The following is an 18,111-nucleotide window of genomic DNA, read 5'->3' as shown; positions in this document are numbered from 1 at the left end:
GGGGGAAGGACATGCATTTTGTCACCTCACCCATTCCTGACAGTGGGTAGGACGTCTGCACTCAACATCCTAAAACCAACCCCTCCCCCTCGTGACTGTGGTACACTGTGATTACAAGACAGATTGCTGCAAAATGTTAGCATTGGAAGGCAGGGCTGGAGCTGTCTGATGTTAGGTGAGGTGCCAGCAGCTGCATCCCATTAGGAAACCCCTCAAATAGTTCCTGCATATATGACAGCATATATGATGCTGCTAAAGATGCTGCTGTACATTTCCTCATCTCTTTCCAAACCCAGCTATGGCTGACATTGTCCCAGCCACAGGGGTGATGCTGAGTATACAGGAATTAAGAGAAGCAGGAATGGTAAGTAGCAGAACATTAGCTAAAAGTATGCAATGGGGGGGGGGGGGTTATAAGGAAAGGAAAAGCATGGCACAAATGGAACGGGAATCATTTAATACCATACTACAAACGCAGTTCTGTCAAAGAATAATAGTTTAAAAACCAAGTCATAGAAATTCCTAAGCCATCTAAACCTGTAATGAAAAATAAAGACTTTACTGAGATGTGGAAAAAGGTAAAGTTCTGATGTGTTAGAAACAAAAAAGCTTTTTTCTCTAAGTAATGGCAGTCTTAAAGATTAAGTGCGTGTGATGACAGCCCCACATGCTGGTTTATACCCTGCCTAAAATTGCATTTAGAGAAATGTGTGTTCACAGTGTTCTGATCTCAAGTTTTCCTTACTCATTATAGATTGCCTGATACTTTTTTTTGGAAGTTTGTCTTTTAAACTGAAAGTACAACATGAAAAGAAGGGATGCATTATTATAACACAGCATAAAAAATTTGAACTCAACATACCTTTCATGCCATAGTAGGAGAATCTTTCGCAAAACTCATTCACCACAATGAAAGCTATACTTAGGGGATAGTTTGCGCCACATATTTTCTGCAGCAAAAATATAATTATAAATAATGTATAGGTAAACAGTGCATTTATTCAGGCATATAACATTAATTTGCTCATTAGCATCATTTATGAATAAGATTCACCAGAAACCTAAAAAAGCACAGAAAAAGAAAAGTATGTGCATGTTTTTCTGTAACAAAGTTTGCACTGCTTTTAATATAGTTTCAGTTAACAGATGGGGTTTTAATTTCAATTAGTATCATACAAATATGATCATGAAACAGTTAAGATTTCATCAAGTAAAATACATGGCAAGAAAACATTCACATTTTTCAATATATTATGGTACCTGCTGTGCTTGAATCCATTTTTGTAGCCAGGACTAGTACAGAAATAATAAGGTAATAACAGTCTTTGATTTAGAAATATTTAGCATCTTCTTCTGAAAAATAATGGGTCCTTGCAGGATACCTTGTAAGTAGCTCATTTAAAACACATGTGCTAGCTTGTATAAACACAGAAGCACACACACACACACACACACACACACACACACACACACACACACACACACACACACACACACACACACACAGTCACACATGCTGACCACATCATTGCTATTAAAGCACCGTTGCTACCTCCCCTTAAAATGAAGGCACTTGTGAGTGTAAAACAATTAAGAGACGTGAGGAGTAAATATGACATTAGAGACAGGACTAAAGTTACAGCACCCAGAAGTAATTTAACAAGCCAATTAATGATGGGATGTGATGCTGTGTAAAAATAGACTATGTGAACATTACACCTGTTGAAATGATGAGGAGTAACTACTCCAAATTTTACCTTTATTTACCTCATGTTGTTTTCACATGCTTCAAAGAGTTACTCTAAACATACATTTCCAGACATTCTAGATGTGTGTGTGTGTGTGTGTGTGTGTGTGTGTGTGTGTGTGTGTGTGTATAATGAAATATCTAAAACTCAAGTTACTGAATCTCAGAATATCTAAAAAACACTGAAAGCACAAAACACTGAAAAGTCATATCAAATTAAAAAATATCTAATCATTCTACCCAATTAAAAATACCCATCATACACCCCAGCAACAAAACCAAAATCAAGTGTTACCTTGTTAGTGGTTCACATCTGTTCATTTATTTGTTTTATTAAAAGTTTTTATTTTTTATGCCGTTCTGGTCCATTGCTTGCTTGATTTTTTTGGCATATTACTGTGGAGCTGGCTTTGGATTTTATCTGGTGCAGTGGTTTTGTTTTTTCTATTACTTGTTAGTGGTTCTATTATAGAAAGGGTTCCAAGTAACGTAATGTGTAGGCTTAGGGTTAAGACCAGGGCAGAATTAGGGTTAGGGTTCGCACATATGAGTATGATGGTAAAAGAGGTTTCCGCTAACCGTAACTCTAACGATAACTCAGCCCCTAACCTTAATCCTACACATCACATTATTAAAAACACTTTCCCTAATAGTGCCATTAAACAAGACAAAAGCACACAGAAGTTGCACAACACCAAACATGCAAAACAGTAAATCTGTTCCTTTACATACCACTTATCCTAACCCCTCAAACACTCACACATACACATCAACCCCTATAACCTATATAGTCAAACATTCATTTTCTTTCACACCCCTACTTACAAATGCTATAAAAATGAGCATTCATTCATGTGAGTGTTAAGTCAAATCAAATTCAGTATTTTGTGCATTGTGTTTTTCACCCTCTCTGAAAAAACTTTTCAGTCACATGTATTTTTGATATTTTGAGCTGTGCATATATATATATATATATATATATATATATATATATATATATATATATATATATACTTACTATCAAAATCAGGAATCACAGTTCTGTGTGTATTTACTTACCTGAAAATAAATGTTGAAAATAAAAAAAAATATTTAATCAAAATAATGACAGCAGCAATGTCAATACATTACCCAGGTTACCTTGACATCTGGTGATGTTCTACTAATGTTTTGCAGAGTGCAAGCCCCCTGTACCCCAATGTAGGAGGCAGCAAACTCTGAGATTGTACTGCTGTAAGGAAAAGGGTAAAATTCCTGATCACCACTGTAGGGCGATCTAAAATCAGAACGTCGGCCACATATGAGCGAATGCACATTAGCATTCACCAAGGTGAACTCAAACATTTACAGATCAGCATTATGAAACCTGGGAGCTATGCAACTGACCTTTCATGTAACTGCCGATGTTCTCCGTGTTTCACTGTTTCAGTCATCACATTTGGGTTATCTGCCTGCAGGTAGCACTCAGCCGGCCTGAATACCAAAGTCTTGGGATTTCTGCATCAAATGCTGTTGCTTCTTCCATGATGCCAGGTTGTCAGGGGTATAAAACAAGCTGCCGATGCCATTACATCAGTCTTTCTTGCTGTGCGGTGCCAGAAGCAGAAGCAGTTCACAAGTGCCGATCGGCTGACTCCTGAAATTTTCATTTTTCGAGTTTCAGACCTGAAGTCTTCTAAAAGATAAGTACCTCGTTGAGGATCCTTTTTTCTTGCTCTGACCGATGTCAGAAAAAATTAATAATTGTCTTGTCTGTGGAAAGCAAATACCTCACAGGGATTTTCATTCTTAATGCATCACCTGTTTAGGACCAGAACACGACGTCCCTCGCTGTCAGTTTTGTGCCTTGTTCAACACCCGAACTATTCATTGTCGGGCTATTTTTGTAGCTAAATTCTTTCGCTCTCGATCTCCGTATTCCAAAATGTCTTCAGCAAGCCATCCGACTACCGATCTTCCGAAAAAGCAAAAGGATAAAGACAGAGACAGACCGCACAGGCCCAAGGCTGCCGACAATGCTACCGTTAAGCTAGTCGCCAGTTCGCCGGTACTCAGTGAGGTGCTTTTGCTGCCCCTGATACCCGCTTCTACAGATTCGCAGGCCTCTACTGAGACCCATTCAGAGTCCGGTATGCCGCGAGATGCTTCTTTGGCTATGGAACCTGTGGATATCTCTACCTTGGATGGGTCCGGAGCTGCTGTTCAGGCACAAGCTTCTGAGGGTGTTTTCAGGCCTTCCAATCTTCATATTAAACCAACAACTTCCTTTCAAACCAAAAATACCGTATTTCTCAGGCCTACGGTTCGCACTATGTCTAGGAAACCGATGACCAAAGTGCATTCGAAGGCCCACATGCCACAAAAACAAATGATTAAAATGGCTGAGGACCTCATTACTTTAATTAGGGGAAGTCAGCCTCCCCCCTCGAAAAGATCCAAAACTGATTTTCCTTCTGATTCTTCTGATCATGAATCTGCTTACTCTGATCCTTCTGATTTCCAAGATATTCCCTTATCTACCTATGAGGATTCTGATGCAGAGGATTCCATTCCCTCTGCTTTTCCACCAGAGGATTTTTCCTTTGGTGAAACCCTGCACACCCTTAGAGAACATTTCTGCTGGAAGGTCCAGGACTACTCCCTGTCCAAAAAGAGACTCAGGGAATTTTTAAGCTTGCCTCAGCACAGGCCTCTAGCTATCCCTCCTGTTCTGGAAATTGTAGATGATGTCTTCCTGGAATCCAGCCTTACCCCTGATACCTTGCCTCCAGCTCCCAGGAAACCTGACAGGTACTATAGAGTGCCTGAGTTCCACTAATTCCTTTTTAGGAATCCTACTGCAGATCCAGAGACCATTTCCCAGGAACTTAAAGGCATTAAGGCTGCAACTGCCAAAAATCCTACCCCTTCGGACAGGGATTCCAGGGCATTAGATTAATGGGAAAAAAAGGTATACACCTGTGCTACACTTGCCATTAGGGTTTTAAATTGCCAGTTTCATATGTTAAAGTATCAGCAGCATATTATGGAGCTAATTAAACAAAAAATGTTGTTGATTCCTGATTGCGAGGAACACAAAGATTTGCAAGAGTTAATGCATTCTGCTAACCAAGTTGATAAACATACTTTGCAATGTGGGTTTGATACTTTAGAAGCATTTTGCAGGGCTGCTGTCACTGGGTCTGTTCTTAGAAGACATGCTTGGTTTAAGGAACAAAACTTGCCAGATCATGTCAAAGCAAAATCACTGGCTGCACCATTAAATCAAGAGCGTCTATTAGGTAATAAAGCAGAGGAAGCCCTCAAAAGAATGGAGGAGAAAGCTAAATCTCTACAAACTATTAAGGATTTCTTACAAGTAGAGCCACCTAGTTTCAGTAGGCATTGGCCTTCAAAAAACTGGTCTTTTCCAGTCCCTTCCAGGCCTTCTCAGTCCAAACCCAGGGGCAGCAGACCACCAAGACTTCAGTCTCAGGCTATGCACAGATCTAAGCAATGGAGTGCTCTCATGTCCAAAACAGGGAGTAGCAAGCCTCCATCCTCTGGTAAAATTGCACAATGCCTTATCCTTAATTCTTCCAAACCTTGCCCAAGTACTTGCACCTTAAGGAGGAAAACTTGCACTGCACGCCAAAAATTGGCAATACATTACCCAAGACAAATGGGTCTTAAACATTGTTTCCCAGGCTTACAGATTCCAGTTCCACTCACTCCCATCCATAAGCGGATGGCCAGACCTCAAACCAAACCAGTGGGCAGAGGCCCAAAAGCAAGTACTTTCTCTTCTCAGTATCAAGGCTATTCAACCTGTCCCAGCAGAACAAAGAGGACAAGGTTTTTACTCCAGACTGTTTCTGGTCCCCAGAAAAAAAAAACTCTTGGTGTCCTATCCTGGATATGTCTAGTCTCAACACCTTTTTGGTGGTTCCAAAATTCAAAATGTTAACTCTCCAACAGCTGCTTCCTATGCTAGCCAAGGACACCTGGCTAGCAACTCTAGATTTAAAAGAAGCTTATCTGCACATTCCCATAAGGGAATCTTGCAGGAAATACCTATGCTTCAGAGCAGGCTCTATGCACTATCAGTTCTCTGCACTTCCCTTTGGCTTATCTACTGTGCCCAGGGTATTCACAAAGTGCCTAGCTCCAGCCATTGCATATTGCAGGCAGAGAGGAATTCAAATTTACCCATACTTGGACGATTGCCTGATTCAGGCAGACAGTCAGGAATGGCTACTTCAGCACCTGGCATTTGTAAAGAGACTTCTCACTTCACTGGGGTACACCATCAATGAAAGGAAATCACAACTGGTATCCAGCCAACAGATTGTATTCCTGGGAGCAAGCTTGAACACAACTTCCCAGATGGCATTCTTCACTCCAGAGAAACAAATTTATTGACAAACTATTTCAATCTACTAGCCACCAAAACCCGGCTATCTGCAAGAAAAATATTGCAAGCCCTAGGGTTCATGGCCTTTTGCATTCTACTAATTCCATATGCAAGACTGCATATGAGGAAACTTCAATGGTACCTAAAAAGTCTTTGGTGTCAACATATATGTTTATAATGTAGTGTATTACATATTTTGTTATATCAATTAATTCTACCCAGGCTGTCACAAAACAGAGACATAATGTTTAGGCACAGTTACACCAGTTGGTCAACAAACAAAATAAATAAAAATAAGTACGCTGCCAAGGGGATGCAAAATTACTGATGTTCTGCAACATACAGGCCTAAAACAGCAGTACTGTGACTAAAACATACCCAAGAAATACTAATCCATAGTCTAAGGTTCAAAAAGTAAGGCAGAAGACAAGAAGTCTCTCTGTACTTGAAGATGTGGGTTACCTGGTCATTCTGTGTAGTATAGTTAAAGTTATTTTTATGATTTTGAAAAGTTACTGCATGTGAATTAGTAAAGCTATTACATAGGTTCATAGGTAGGTACTAGGCTATTGGCTCAAGGGCCAAAGCAAGCCTAGCCAACAGTGTGTTGGCTTCCGCCACCCATGTATTGTTAAATTATTGCCTCTCTATTGAGCAGTGCCCCAGACATAATCCCAGGGGTGAACTTCCTATCACCCATCCACTTATCAAGGTTTTTCTTAAATACTGCTAATGATGTGCTCTGCTTGATGTGGATGGGAATTTTGTTCCAGAGCATTGGAGGTCTCTGGGGCAAGAATCTATCCCACCAGCATGTCCTATTTACTGTTGTGGTGAGGTTTAGGTCCCTAGAGCACGTGGCTCAGGGAGATTGGGATTTCTTCAAGTGGAGCATGTCCAGCAATTCCGGGTTTGACATAGCTTTGTATGTCACACAGAGGTCTCTTCAGAGTAAGCGGTATGTGACTGAGTAGAGTTTGAGTTTATTCAGCCGGTCAGCATAGGGAAATTGTTTGAGGCCAGCCATCCTCTTGATGAGGTACTTTTGGGGCCTCTCAAGTTGTTGTAGATGTCTTGTGAGGTACATCCCAAATAGGGCATTGTATTCAATGAGGGGTCTGATAAGTGATGAGTAGAGGGGAACAATGACTTCCTTATTCCTAGATGCAATCCCTTTTGTGATTAGGTGAGCTACGTAGAAAGATTTTCTGACGACTGTGGCAATGTAATTATCAAAGGAGAGGTTACTATCCACTTGGGTCCCAAGGTCTCTTATCACACTTTCTGTGTTAAGTGAACTTCCCCCTATTTGGTAATTCATGGGTACCGTGTTTTTACCAAAGGGGATAACAATGCACTTTTTGGCATTTAGCTTGAGGCCATGATGTTGACACCAGGTGTCTGTCTCGGTGAGGCCCTTTTGCAGGATGTCTACATCAGCAAGGGAATCAATAATGGCACATAGTTTGCAGTCATCTGTGAACTTGGTTAGCCATAGACCCTTGGTGTTTGCTTGTACATCAGAGAAGTATATACCAAACAGGAGGGGTCCCAAGACTGAACCCTGGGGTACACCACTTGTCACTGGTTTGGAGTCAGATCTGGAGTCTGCAACTCTTACCGTGTGGGTTCTGTCCATGAGCCAGTTGGCCACCCATCTCACGATGTAAGGGTTTATGTTAAGTTCGATGAGTTTATCTAGGATTCCTGAATGAGGGATAGTGTTGAAGACTTTAGCGAGGTCCAGGTAGGCTGTGTGGACCACCTTGCCCTCATCTATGGCCTTAGTAACTGTTTTAAAGAAGTCTACCAGGTTTAAGAGACATGACCTACCTTTTACAAATCCAAATTGGGTAGCATCCAGAATTTGGAGGTTACCAGTGTCTTTCTTTATATGTTCCATGATGACATGCTCCATGGCCTTGCAGACCAGGCTTGTCAGGCTAATAGGTCTATAGTTCCCAAGGTCTGTGGCAGGTCATCCTTTGTGGAGTGGGATAACCGTTGCTGTCCTCCATTCTGTGGGCACACAGCCTGTGGTAAGGCTTTGATTGAACATGGATTTTAGGTGGGGGGGGGGGGCTAGTTCATTTTGGAGTTCATGTAAGACGCAGCCTGGGATGTTGTCCGGTCCCATGGATGCTGTGTTTTTGGCTTTAGAGAGTGCCATTTTTACATGTGTGTTTGTGATTACTGGGGCTTTACAACCATCTGGTATAGTTATAGGTCCTTTGGGGGGTGAGGGGGGACATAAAGTTTGTACTGAACCTATCTGCCAATATGTTGGCAATATCAGTTATATTTTGTGCCATTCTGTTTTAGCTCAGTGCAGATCTGGGTGTTGCCATGGAGGTTCTTGACATAGCTAAAGAATGCCTTGTGGTTGACTTTGGAATCCATGGCAATTTTTCTTTCAAAATTAGCTTTGGAGGATTTTATGAGGGATCTTAGTTTTTTACTGAGGCCCATTAGTGAGTTCCTCCATACCTGGGTTTTTACTCTCTTTTGCAACAGTTTCTTCCTTCTGTTGTAGAGTTTCTTAATGGCAGGGGACCACCAGATTGGCTTCCTTTTTTTTTGAAGATAGCGTCTTGGTTTTGTTGTGGATAGCATGATCCATACACTCATGCAGGTGTTTGTAGAGTGCATTTGTGTAGGATTCAGCCGTTGTGACTATTTTGACTGTGTTATCCATCTGCAGGGGCATCGTGAAGTTAGTCACCTCAGTTCTGAGTAGCGTGAAGTTCGCTTTAGAAAATTTTTTTACGAAGGTTTCCTTGTGTGGGGGTGGGGTTGGGATGTGGCTATCCAGGGTGATTAGTTTATGGTCTGATCTAACAAGCGAGGGGTTGATCTCGGGCGTTGAGCACCGGTCACCCATTTTGATGATGACCAGGTCCAGAATATTGTTGCCCCTGGTGGGGGTGTTGACTAGTTGATCTAGGCTGTTAGAGTTAATAAATTCCAGGAAACGGTGAGCAAGGGCGTTACTACAAGAGTAATTTTCCCAGTTTATGTTAGGGCAGTTGAAATCACCCATTATTATGGTGTTTGGTTGGACCCTCATTTTTTCCAATGTCTTCAGGAACGAGGAGTGAGGATCCAGGGTCATGGTGGGAGATCTATAACAAGCTACAATTTGGAATGCATTTTTGCTTTGGGTTAGTTGCACTTGGATGATTTCAGAGGCATCGTGTTTTGCAATTAGCCTGGAGGTGTGGATGTCCTTGATAAATATGGACACACCTCCACCCTTCGTATTTCGGTCTGGGTTTTGTGGCCGAAACGTGTGGTATGAATTATAGCCTAGTAGTGCTGGGGTGCTCTCGGGAGCCTTGAACCAGGTCTCAGCCACTGCACAGATATCGATGTTCTCCATTTCGAGGACTGCCTCAAGTGAGTGCATTTTGAGGTTTAGACTGATACAAGTGCAAAAATGCACAAAAGCGGGTTTTTATAGCAGGAAGATAAAAGAGATAGAAATTAGCCCAAAATGGCCAATAAACTACAAATTCACTCCTCCAGGGACAGATAGGCTGCTCAAAGCTCCCAACTCTCACTGGTGAACAGAGAAACTTCCTTCTATCCAAGTAAGGTACAGGCCAACACAGAAACTACAATACAGCCCTGGATTCAGCAAACTCTGAAAATCTGAAAACTGGACTCTACTAGCTTCAGAAAGGCGGGAAACAAGTATAGGATAGCTTATTTTTTTGTTTTTTGTTTTGTTTTTTTAAGAAATGAAGGCAGTTAAGACAAAACAAACACTTTAAAGCAAAGAAAAATGGCTATCGCACTTGAGTGTGTAGCCTACAACAGTTAAAACAGTTTAAATGCTCAAAAAAACAAATTTAAAGTGCAAACAGTAAGTGCAATTAAACAGTTGCAAAAGACTTTTTAGTATTAAATAAATGCTAGAAACCAAGTGTTTAGGCAGACTTAGCAATTTTTAACAAGAAACAAGCCAAAAAAAGTACTTAAATCAAACCAAAGTCTCTCTTTTCTCGTGAAGGTCTTGCCATTTAAATAATGACAAAAAGAAAGAAAGTATAACTAGTAATGTAATATTAGAAGAAGAAATCTGTAATGATGAGAATCGAAAGGAGTGAAGGCCACTGCAACCATATTTCGGCAAATGATAAGAAATTGATTTGGCTTAATGTTAAAGAAGTAATGAGTGGTTTGAAACAGAAGAACAGCCAAAAAACCCACAAAAACTAGTAATGCAAGTATTAGGAAGATGTGGAAGGGTAAATCAAGAATCAGACATTAAATTTTAAATGTTGTAAGCGCTTTCATCCATATTTATTAAGTAAACCTGTACTTTTACAAATTAATTTTTATTTAGTTGTAGTTCAGTCTTTGAACCACAAGATGGTGATGTTTCTAAAGATTTGTTATAGTGATGTAATTTCCTTTTGTGTCACATGATTTAATGGAGGGTTATTTAAACTGTGTTCTTTGCTTTGCTCCTGTTGTCTGAAGAAGTTTGTTTTAATAAATACGGACATATAAAATTTAGTGTCTGATTCTTGATTTACACTTCTGCTTTTTCCTAGTACTTGTATTATTTGAAACAGAAGAAATTTGGTTTGCAGCATATCTTAAGACCACAAGTCTGTTGGAAGAGTATATTAAAAGTAGAATCAGTTTGTCTTCATGATGTTGAGTTCTACTTGCACAACAGCTCACCATGATATTGATGAAACAACATGTGATTAAAGTGGAAAAACAGAATGGAAAAACTATGTCAGGAGGGTAATCACAGAGAAAGAAACTTAGACTGAAAGGTCCAAGGAGAAAAAGAGTGGATTTGTTTGACTTGGTGAAAACAAATGTGGCACAGTAGACTGGCTTCACAATATCATCACGTGGAAATAAATAGGTGTGCCAATTATTACTTACGATAGCTGACAGGACATTTATCAAATACAGAGTTATGCTGGTGTAGTTGGTGAAAACATGCAATAAAACAGGTGTTATGGTAGGTGTGTCAGTCTGGGAGAAAATATGGTGTAGCACGACAGACAGTAGATGTGGATCATGATTATTCAGATGCGCCTTTTCAACAGAAATCACAACTTATTGATGCTATTAGGGAATGTAAGAAATATAAACTGTAATATAGGCTGATTTTTCATGCAGTGTTGAAAGTATTGTCTACAGATGGGATGTTGAGTTTTACTAATTCTAAACAAGCAATGGTAAGTTAAAGGAGTTGCCAAAATGGGGATAGATTTGTATAGAGATCGCTCATGTGCTCAGTTATAAGAATTCAGTGAAAGCGGAAAAGAAGTGGGAGGGGCAGCACGAATCAAACGGAAAAAGGAAACTCTTTTGTATAATGCAGCAGGAGAAGTTGTATGAAAAGTTTCATGTCTCTGGTTTTGAAAAATGCAGATAAAATATAGTTGTTAAATGATGACTGTTAAAATTGGCTGTAGAAGATTCATCATTGTGAGGGTGTAAGCTACCTTTGATAAAATGTAGCTTTAAGATTCAGGTAAGAAAATGGACTAATATAACTACTGCAGTCACTCTGAAGACTGTTTAATAAGGGACTGGGGCTCTCATTCAAATGTGTTCTTTTCATTTTTCAAGTATTTCCAATAAATGATGTGAATACTTTATGGTTCACAATAATTAAAAGAAGAAGTCTACGGACAGAAACAGATAAGCAACTATTGCTTAACATTAAAGAAGCACTTTTGCCAGTATTGGAGATATAAGTTAAGGGCTGCAAATGGATATATTCCTATTTTGTTTTGAGTTATGACCATTAATGAACCATGAAGATTATGATGGTAAAATAATATTTGGTCCTGTGGTTGGTACATTTTAATTTTATATTAGTTTTAGAGTTAATGCAGCCCCTATGCCACAAAATAATGAATTTATTATATTATTTCAGTATGATATCCTGTCGCACTGCGGTGCTGGAGAGTGACTGATAAACACTCAGAGTACTATAAATTAGTATCAGAGATGAACAGTTCACAGTTAGCACTCAGAGTACTATAAATTAGTATCGGAGATGAACAGTTCACAGTTAGCACTCAGAGCACTATAAATTAGTATCAGAGATGAACAGTTCAGTTAGATCAGGATGCAGTGCAACTAATCATGTTTCCAGTGAGATAGATAGTGAAGGAGAAGGTGGTGATGAGAAAAAAGTCCAACTGGACATTCCCAAATGGGGTGAAAGCATATGAGAAGGTCTCAAGAAAGCTAATTGGGCAGTCCTGTGATGTTCTGAAGACACAGAAACTTTGGCAGAATTAGTGCAACCTATGCAGAATGATGCAATGACACAAGTATGCAAACACATGGAATGAAACTGAATACAGACAAGACAGTAGTCATAATGGGAAAATCAGAAGAATCAGAAAACTGAGATAAGTGAAAATAGAAGAACTTGTTAATAAATTCAAGTATCAGGGAGGCATGCTTGAGGAAAGGTGAAGCCTGAATTAGGAAGTCAAAACTAGAATCAGACATGCTACGCCAAATGGTTCAGTGTCAGATGTAGCGTATGGCAGAAGAATGCCAAATAAGATGAAGGCTGAGTAGAATAAAACAGTTACATGACCAGTGCATATATAAGGTATAGAAACCTAGGCTGTGAGGGCAAAGCAGCTGAGAAAGATAAAGGTGATACAGATGAAGTACCCACGATAGGTAATACAATGTACATTGTGAGACATGAAGAAATGATTCAGAGAAGAAGCCAAAGTAGCCCCACTTCCAGAAGCTCAAGGTGAACAGCTTACTGTTGTTTGGTTTCATGAGCAGAAAACCAGAAGACAATTTGGCAAAGAAGGCTTGGAAGAAACTGGAAGAGGGCAGTAGGAGACGGGGACATCCAGCCAAGAGATAGATAGATTGTCTTCATACCTTCATAAGTAAGTACTAGGCTTGCTGCCCTTGTGGTCATTTTAAGCCTAGCCATTTTCCTCTTCAAAGGTGAGAATCAAACCCTGTACCTTGTGTCTGTGAACAAGCTAACCAGTATACCAACCATGTAAGAGAAGACCAGCAGCAGTCAGGCATGACTGTTGAAGAGGTAGGAAAGGGGTTTTGAATCAAGAAATATGGAGGCCGTTAACATGACACCTTGACTTCACGTAGAAATAGTAAAAAGGAGGTCGATGATGATGAGGATGATTACTGTTTGATTAGCACCAAACTCTGAAAGCCTTAACTCTGCATTATTGATTCTGCATTAAAGCATGAATGTTTTTATTTAATTCTAAACATAGAATGTGTTTAAACATTTGTAAAAGGCAAATATTATTGGAACCTGGATATTTGGCACATATGTGATAATTAACATCACTGAATAAATTTTGTGGAAAAATATTACTGACAGCGAAAATGAGGGAGTCTATATATAATATTGAAATGTAAGTATCTGGTTTATGCTGAGATAATGTAACCATCTGGAAAGTTTTAACAAGAATGAAAATGCATAAGAGATGGTGGCCATGATAGGGACACACTGAGTCTAACGGTCTTCATGATAGTAAATGAGGAAAGTTATATTAGTGAATGGGTGAATGGGGAGTGTTTTCTGCCAAGATCAAAACTGGAAAATGATGCAGAAATTGAAAATTTGTTCTGATATTAATGGCTTATCAGACATATGATGTAAGAAAAATATTATAGGAGACCTGGGACTCCTGTTGAGTTACTGATATTTGTTGAAAGAAACGTCATAATGGACTGGCAAGTTAAGTGTTTTTAAATATTGTCAGGGTAAAACTGAACTGAAAAAATAACAATAGGACAATGTTGCATCCTGCAGTGCTCCCTTGGTAAGAGTCACCTGCAAGTTTTTTGGGTCAAGAGCTCATGAGAAAGATGGTGTAAAGGAAATTAGAAAACCAATTTATTTTAATGCAGGAAAGAAAAGTAGACAGAAGAGTGTTCTAGCTCTGTTTTTAATGGTAGTAGGTGGTGTATGTTTGCATGTATGCTGATAGAGAGCTAGGAGGATGTTTGACAGAAACACCGACTAAATGAAAGCGATGGGTTCTGTCAACAACAGAAGAGAAGAACGGAAATATCTAATGTAAGCTAGAGCAGTATTCTTAACATGATATATATATATATATATATATATATATATATAGAGAGAGAGAGAGAGAGAGAGATGCTTTTCTTCTGTACTGTTCTCAAGACCAATAAAGAAGATTTTCAAAACAAAAACTGTAAAAACAGCATTCGGGAAAAATAAGGATATAAAGAACAAGATAAGAAGGAAGCAAAAATATATAAACAAAGGTATGTACTGAGTAAAGGAATGTCGAGTCAGCCAAAGGGAATAATAAAAATGAAGATAAACATGAAGATAAAACATTTTATAGCTATAGATTATATAATAAACCCTTCTTGTAATGAGTACTTTTATCACAAATGTGAAATATTCAGACTGATAAGCCTTTGCTTAATCACAAACCCTAGATAAATAGCTGTAGAGACTGTCTGAACAGTAGAACTACATTAAGCACTTATATTTAAAAACTTGCTTATGCCATTAGAGAGTGTTTTACTTCCATAACTGTGCACTGCGTTTCTCCGGCATTTGTGAAAAGGCCATTGTCGAATAAATAGTTTCATACCATGCCAAAGGCTGTTTGCTGTTGCAAATTCAAGTTGTATATTTTTGTTATAATTATTTTTGTTGTCTCTGTCTTCTTGGTCTGAGTTGTGGCTGAAACAGGTATACACACCAGTGCACTTACCTGATTAATACATGTAATACATAGATAGATAAATAAATACATAACTATATTAATACATAAATGAACCAATGTATACTGGAACAATTATTGCATATGGATAAACTGAAAGGAAAAGAGATTGGTGAGGAAACTACACGTAAACTTTTTGCTGTAGGTTACAATAATGCCACACTGGGCACCTTTGACAAATGTACTACATAAGACCATGGTGACCATACCTTTACTAGCATAGTCTAGGATATGATCAGATAGCATAATAAAAGCAATATGTATGTCATGACCTTTTCTGAATACATGCTGGCTATCCACAAACAGCACTAATTTCTCTAACCACTTTACTGCTTGACGTGTACTACTCTCTCTGCTACCTTTATGAGTAGGACATAATGGGGTATGCTAAAAGTGACTTACATTGGTAGATCTAACTTCATTGTGGAGATAAAGGATGATAGCACCTTTTCATAATTTAGGCATTTTTAGTATATCACAGTGACTTGGAGTGGCCTGCTCATTATTAGAGTAATGGGCAATCCTTGGCAGTGGCATGAACTTCAAGCTTGTTTGCTCATTTAGACGTGAGGGACCAACAACTACCAAAATAGTTCTCGCTGATCCAACCCACTGTTCTAATCTCTCCTCTTGTGTAATTCAACCTTTTCTAATTTGCTAAAAAATACATTTTATATTTATCACAAACTTGTATAATGTATTGTTTTCATGTTTTCATTTTTAGTTTTAATAGCATAAATGTGTTTGTAAATACATTATGACAGTTTTGTGTATTTCTATGTATACAGAAGCCACAGCAGTCTGAAGACTGTGCTATATATAATATACATATGTATACAGAGACATATATAGATATACATTTGTGTGTGTGTGGTATTTCATACCAACCATATTACAATTCTAATGCCTTTTAATCATGTGAGTCCTATCACAACTGCAGAAAGGGATCCTCATTAATGTACTTGCAGAAGGAACAGTGACCACACATGCTGTCTACCTTCCTCCTGAGTATTTCCCCTAATGTGATCCAATAAGGTCTTTAATTTGTTCCTCTCTTATTCACTAAATTAAGACCTTCAAACATCACCATATATACTTTATTACTGCCTCACACTCAAGCCTAAAATGCCTTTTGCTTGTGTTCAATTTACAACCTTATGGCATCCAGAAATTCTCTGAGTCTGGCTTCTTTATCTAAGTGACTTACTAGCTTATAATAAGCATTATTAGAAGGGCAAGGAGTTATTAACAAAATGACACTAAGGTTGTTTGTCTAGGATGTACTGCAGTGGAGTAATTAATTTTATTTGCTACTTATTGTTTACATTTTCAAATTTATATTTGTAATTTCAGAACTCAGAGACCTATATGTTATTGAGGTATATGGTGTGAAACATCTATGTGGGAGGCAGAAAATTCACTGAAAATGATGATTTATATCACACTATACTGGAAATATTCCTAGTTGTTTGCTAATAATTATGGAAATATTCAATATTTCCGTATGTTCTTCAAACTCTTGCATGACATTAAATGAAGCCTTAGATGTTGTTGAAGGAAAATGTCTTTGATATTTGCACTGTAAGTTACACATCTTGAGAGATAGTCATTATTAGTGAATGGGTGACCTATACATTTCCACGCAGATTGGAGAACAACTTTCTCCAGCAGGGTCTTAATGTACAGGTAATGTCCACTGAAAAATAAGTCTGCCCCTTCATGACAGCATATTGAGCAGATGTGGAGCTCAGAGTGAAAGAAAGCTAATGACCCTCATTATTTTATACTTGCTAAGCAGCAATTAAAATGAAAAGAAACGTAAAAAAGAAAGGTGTGTGTGTGTGTGTGTGTGTGTGTGTGTGTGTGTGTGTGTGTGTGTGTGTGTGTGTGTGTGTGTGTGTGTGTGTGTGTGTATGTGTGTATGTGTGTGTGTATGTGTGTATGTGTGCTTATGTTTCTGTCTGTGTGTGCAAGTGTATGTGTGCTTCCATGCATGAAAGTGGAAGTGTGTGTGTGTGTGTGTGTGTGCGTGTGTGTGTGCTTGCATGTGTGTGTGTGTGTGTGTGTGTGTGTGTGTGTGTGTGTGTGTGTGTGTGTGTGTGTGTGTGTGTGTGTGCTTATGTTTCTGTCTGTGTGTGCAAGTGTATGTGTGCTTCCATGCATGAAAGTGGAAGTGTGTGTGTGTGTGTGTGTGTGTGTGTGTGTGTGTGTGTGTGTGTGTGTGTGTGTGTGTGTGTGTGTGTGTGTGTGTGTGTGCGTGTGTGTGTGTGCGTGCGTGAGTGACAGGGCAAGAGTGAGACTGATCAAGTGAAAGTTTGTTTGTAAACATTTATAAAAACTATAATTAGGGATTTGTATGCAGCATAATAACAGTATTTATGGAAAAGACTATGAATGTGCAAACTACTATCACTATAATGAATATTTCTTACTGATAACATTGTTATTTGTACAGTTTTAGGCAGGCTGAAAAAAAAAAGAAGTTCCCTTATTACGTTGTTTTTCCTTTTACCTTTTACTTTATTAATAGTTGGTTAGTACAACGCATTCCTTGGATTTCTCACATTACTGATGATGTTGCTTCCCATTAGTACAACACATTCCTTGGCTTTCTCACGTTATCATGATGTTGCTTCCTGTTAGTACAACGCATTCCTTGGCTTTCTCACATTACTCATGATGTTGCTTCCCATTAGTATGATGCATTCCTTGGATTTCTCACATTACTCATGATGTTGCTTCCCATTAGTACAACGCATTCCTTGGATTTCTCACATTACTCATGATGTTGCTTCCCATTAGTACAACGCATTCCTTGGATTTCTCACATTACTGATGATGTTGCTTCCCATTAGTACAACACATTCCTTGGCTTTCTCACGTTATCATGATGTTGCTTCCTGTTAGTACAACGCATTCCTTGGCTTTCTCACATTACTCATGATGTTGCTTCCCATTAGTATGATGCATTCCTTGGATTTCTCACATTACTCATGATGTTGCTTCCCATTAGTACAACGCATTCCTTGGATTTCTCACATTACTCATGATGTTGCTTCCCGTTAGTACAACACATTCCTTGGATTTCTCACATTACTCATGATGTTGCTTCCCATTAGTACAACGCATTCCTTGGATTTCTCACATTACTCATGATGTTGCTTCCCGTTAGTACAACACATTCCTTGGATTTCTCACATTACTCATGATGTTGCTTC

The 18,111-nt window shown here is 38.8% G+C and overlaps 1 protein-coding gene across 1 annotated transcript in view; it reads right to left on the bottom strand.

Moving 5' to 3' along the window:
• LOC122804006 (solute carrier family 15 member 2-like) overlaps positions 1-18,111 on the bottom strand; it is a 748,008-nt gene that overhangs the window by 708,063 nt on the left and 21,834 nt on the right. The window contains exon 2 of the mRNA XM_044073688.1: positions 863-950. Coding sequence (XP_043929623.1) covers positions 863-950 — 88 coding nt within the window. The remainder of the gene's footprint in view (positions 1-862; positions 951-18,111) is intronic.

This window comes from Protopterus annectens, chromosome 6.part0 (genome assembly GCF_019279795.1).
Source record: "Protopterus annectens isolate FY-2018-M chromosome 6.part0, PAN1.0, whole genome shotgun sequence".
Taxonomy (NCBI): Eukaryota; Metazoa; Chordata; order Ceratodontiformes; family Protopteridae; genus Protopterus; species Protopterus annectens.
This window is presented reverse-complemented; position numbering and strand designations above follow the sequence as displayed.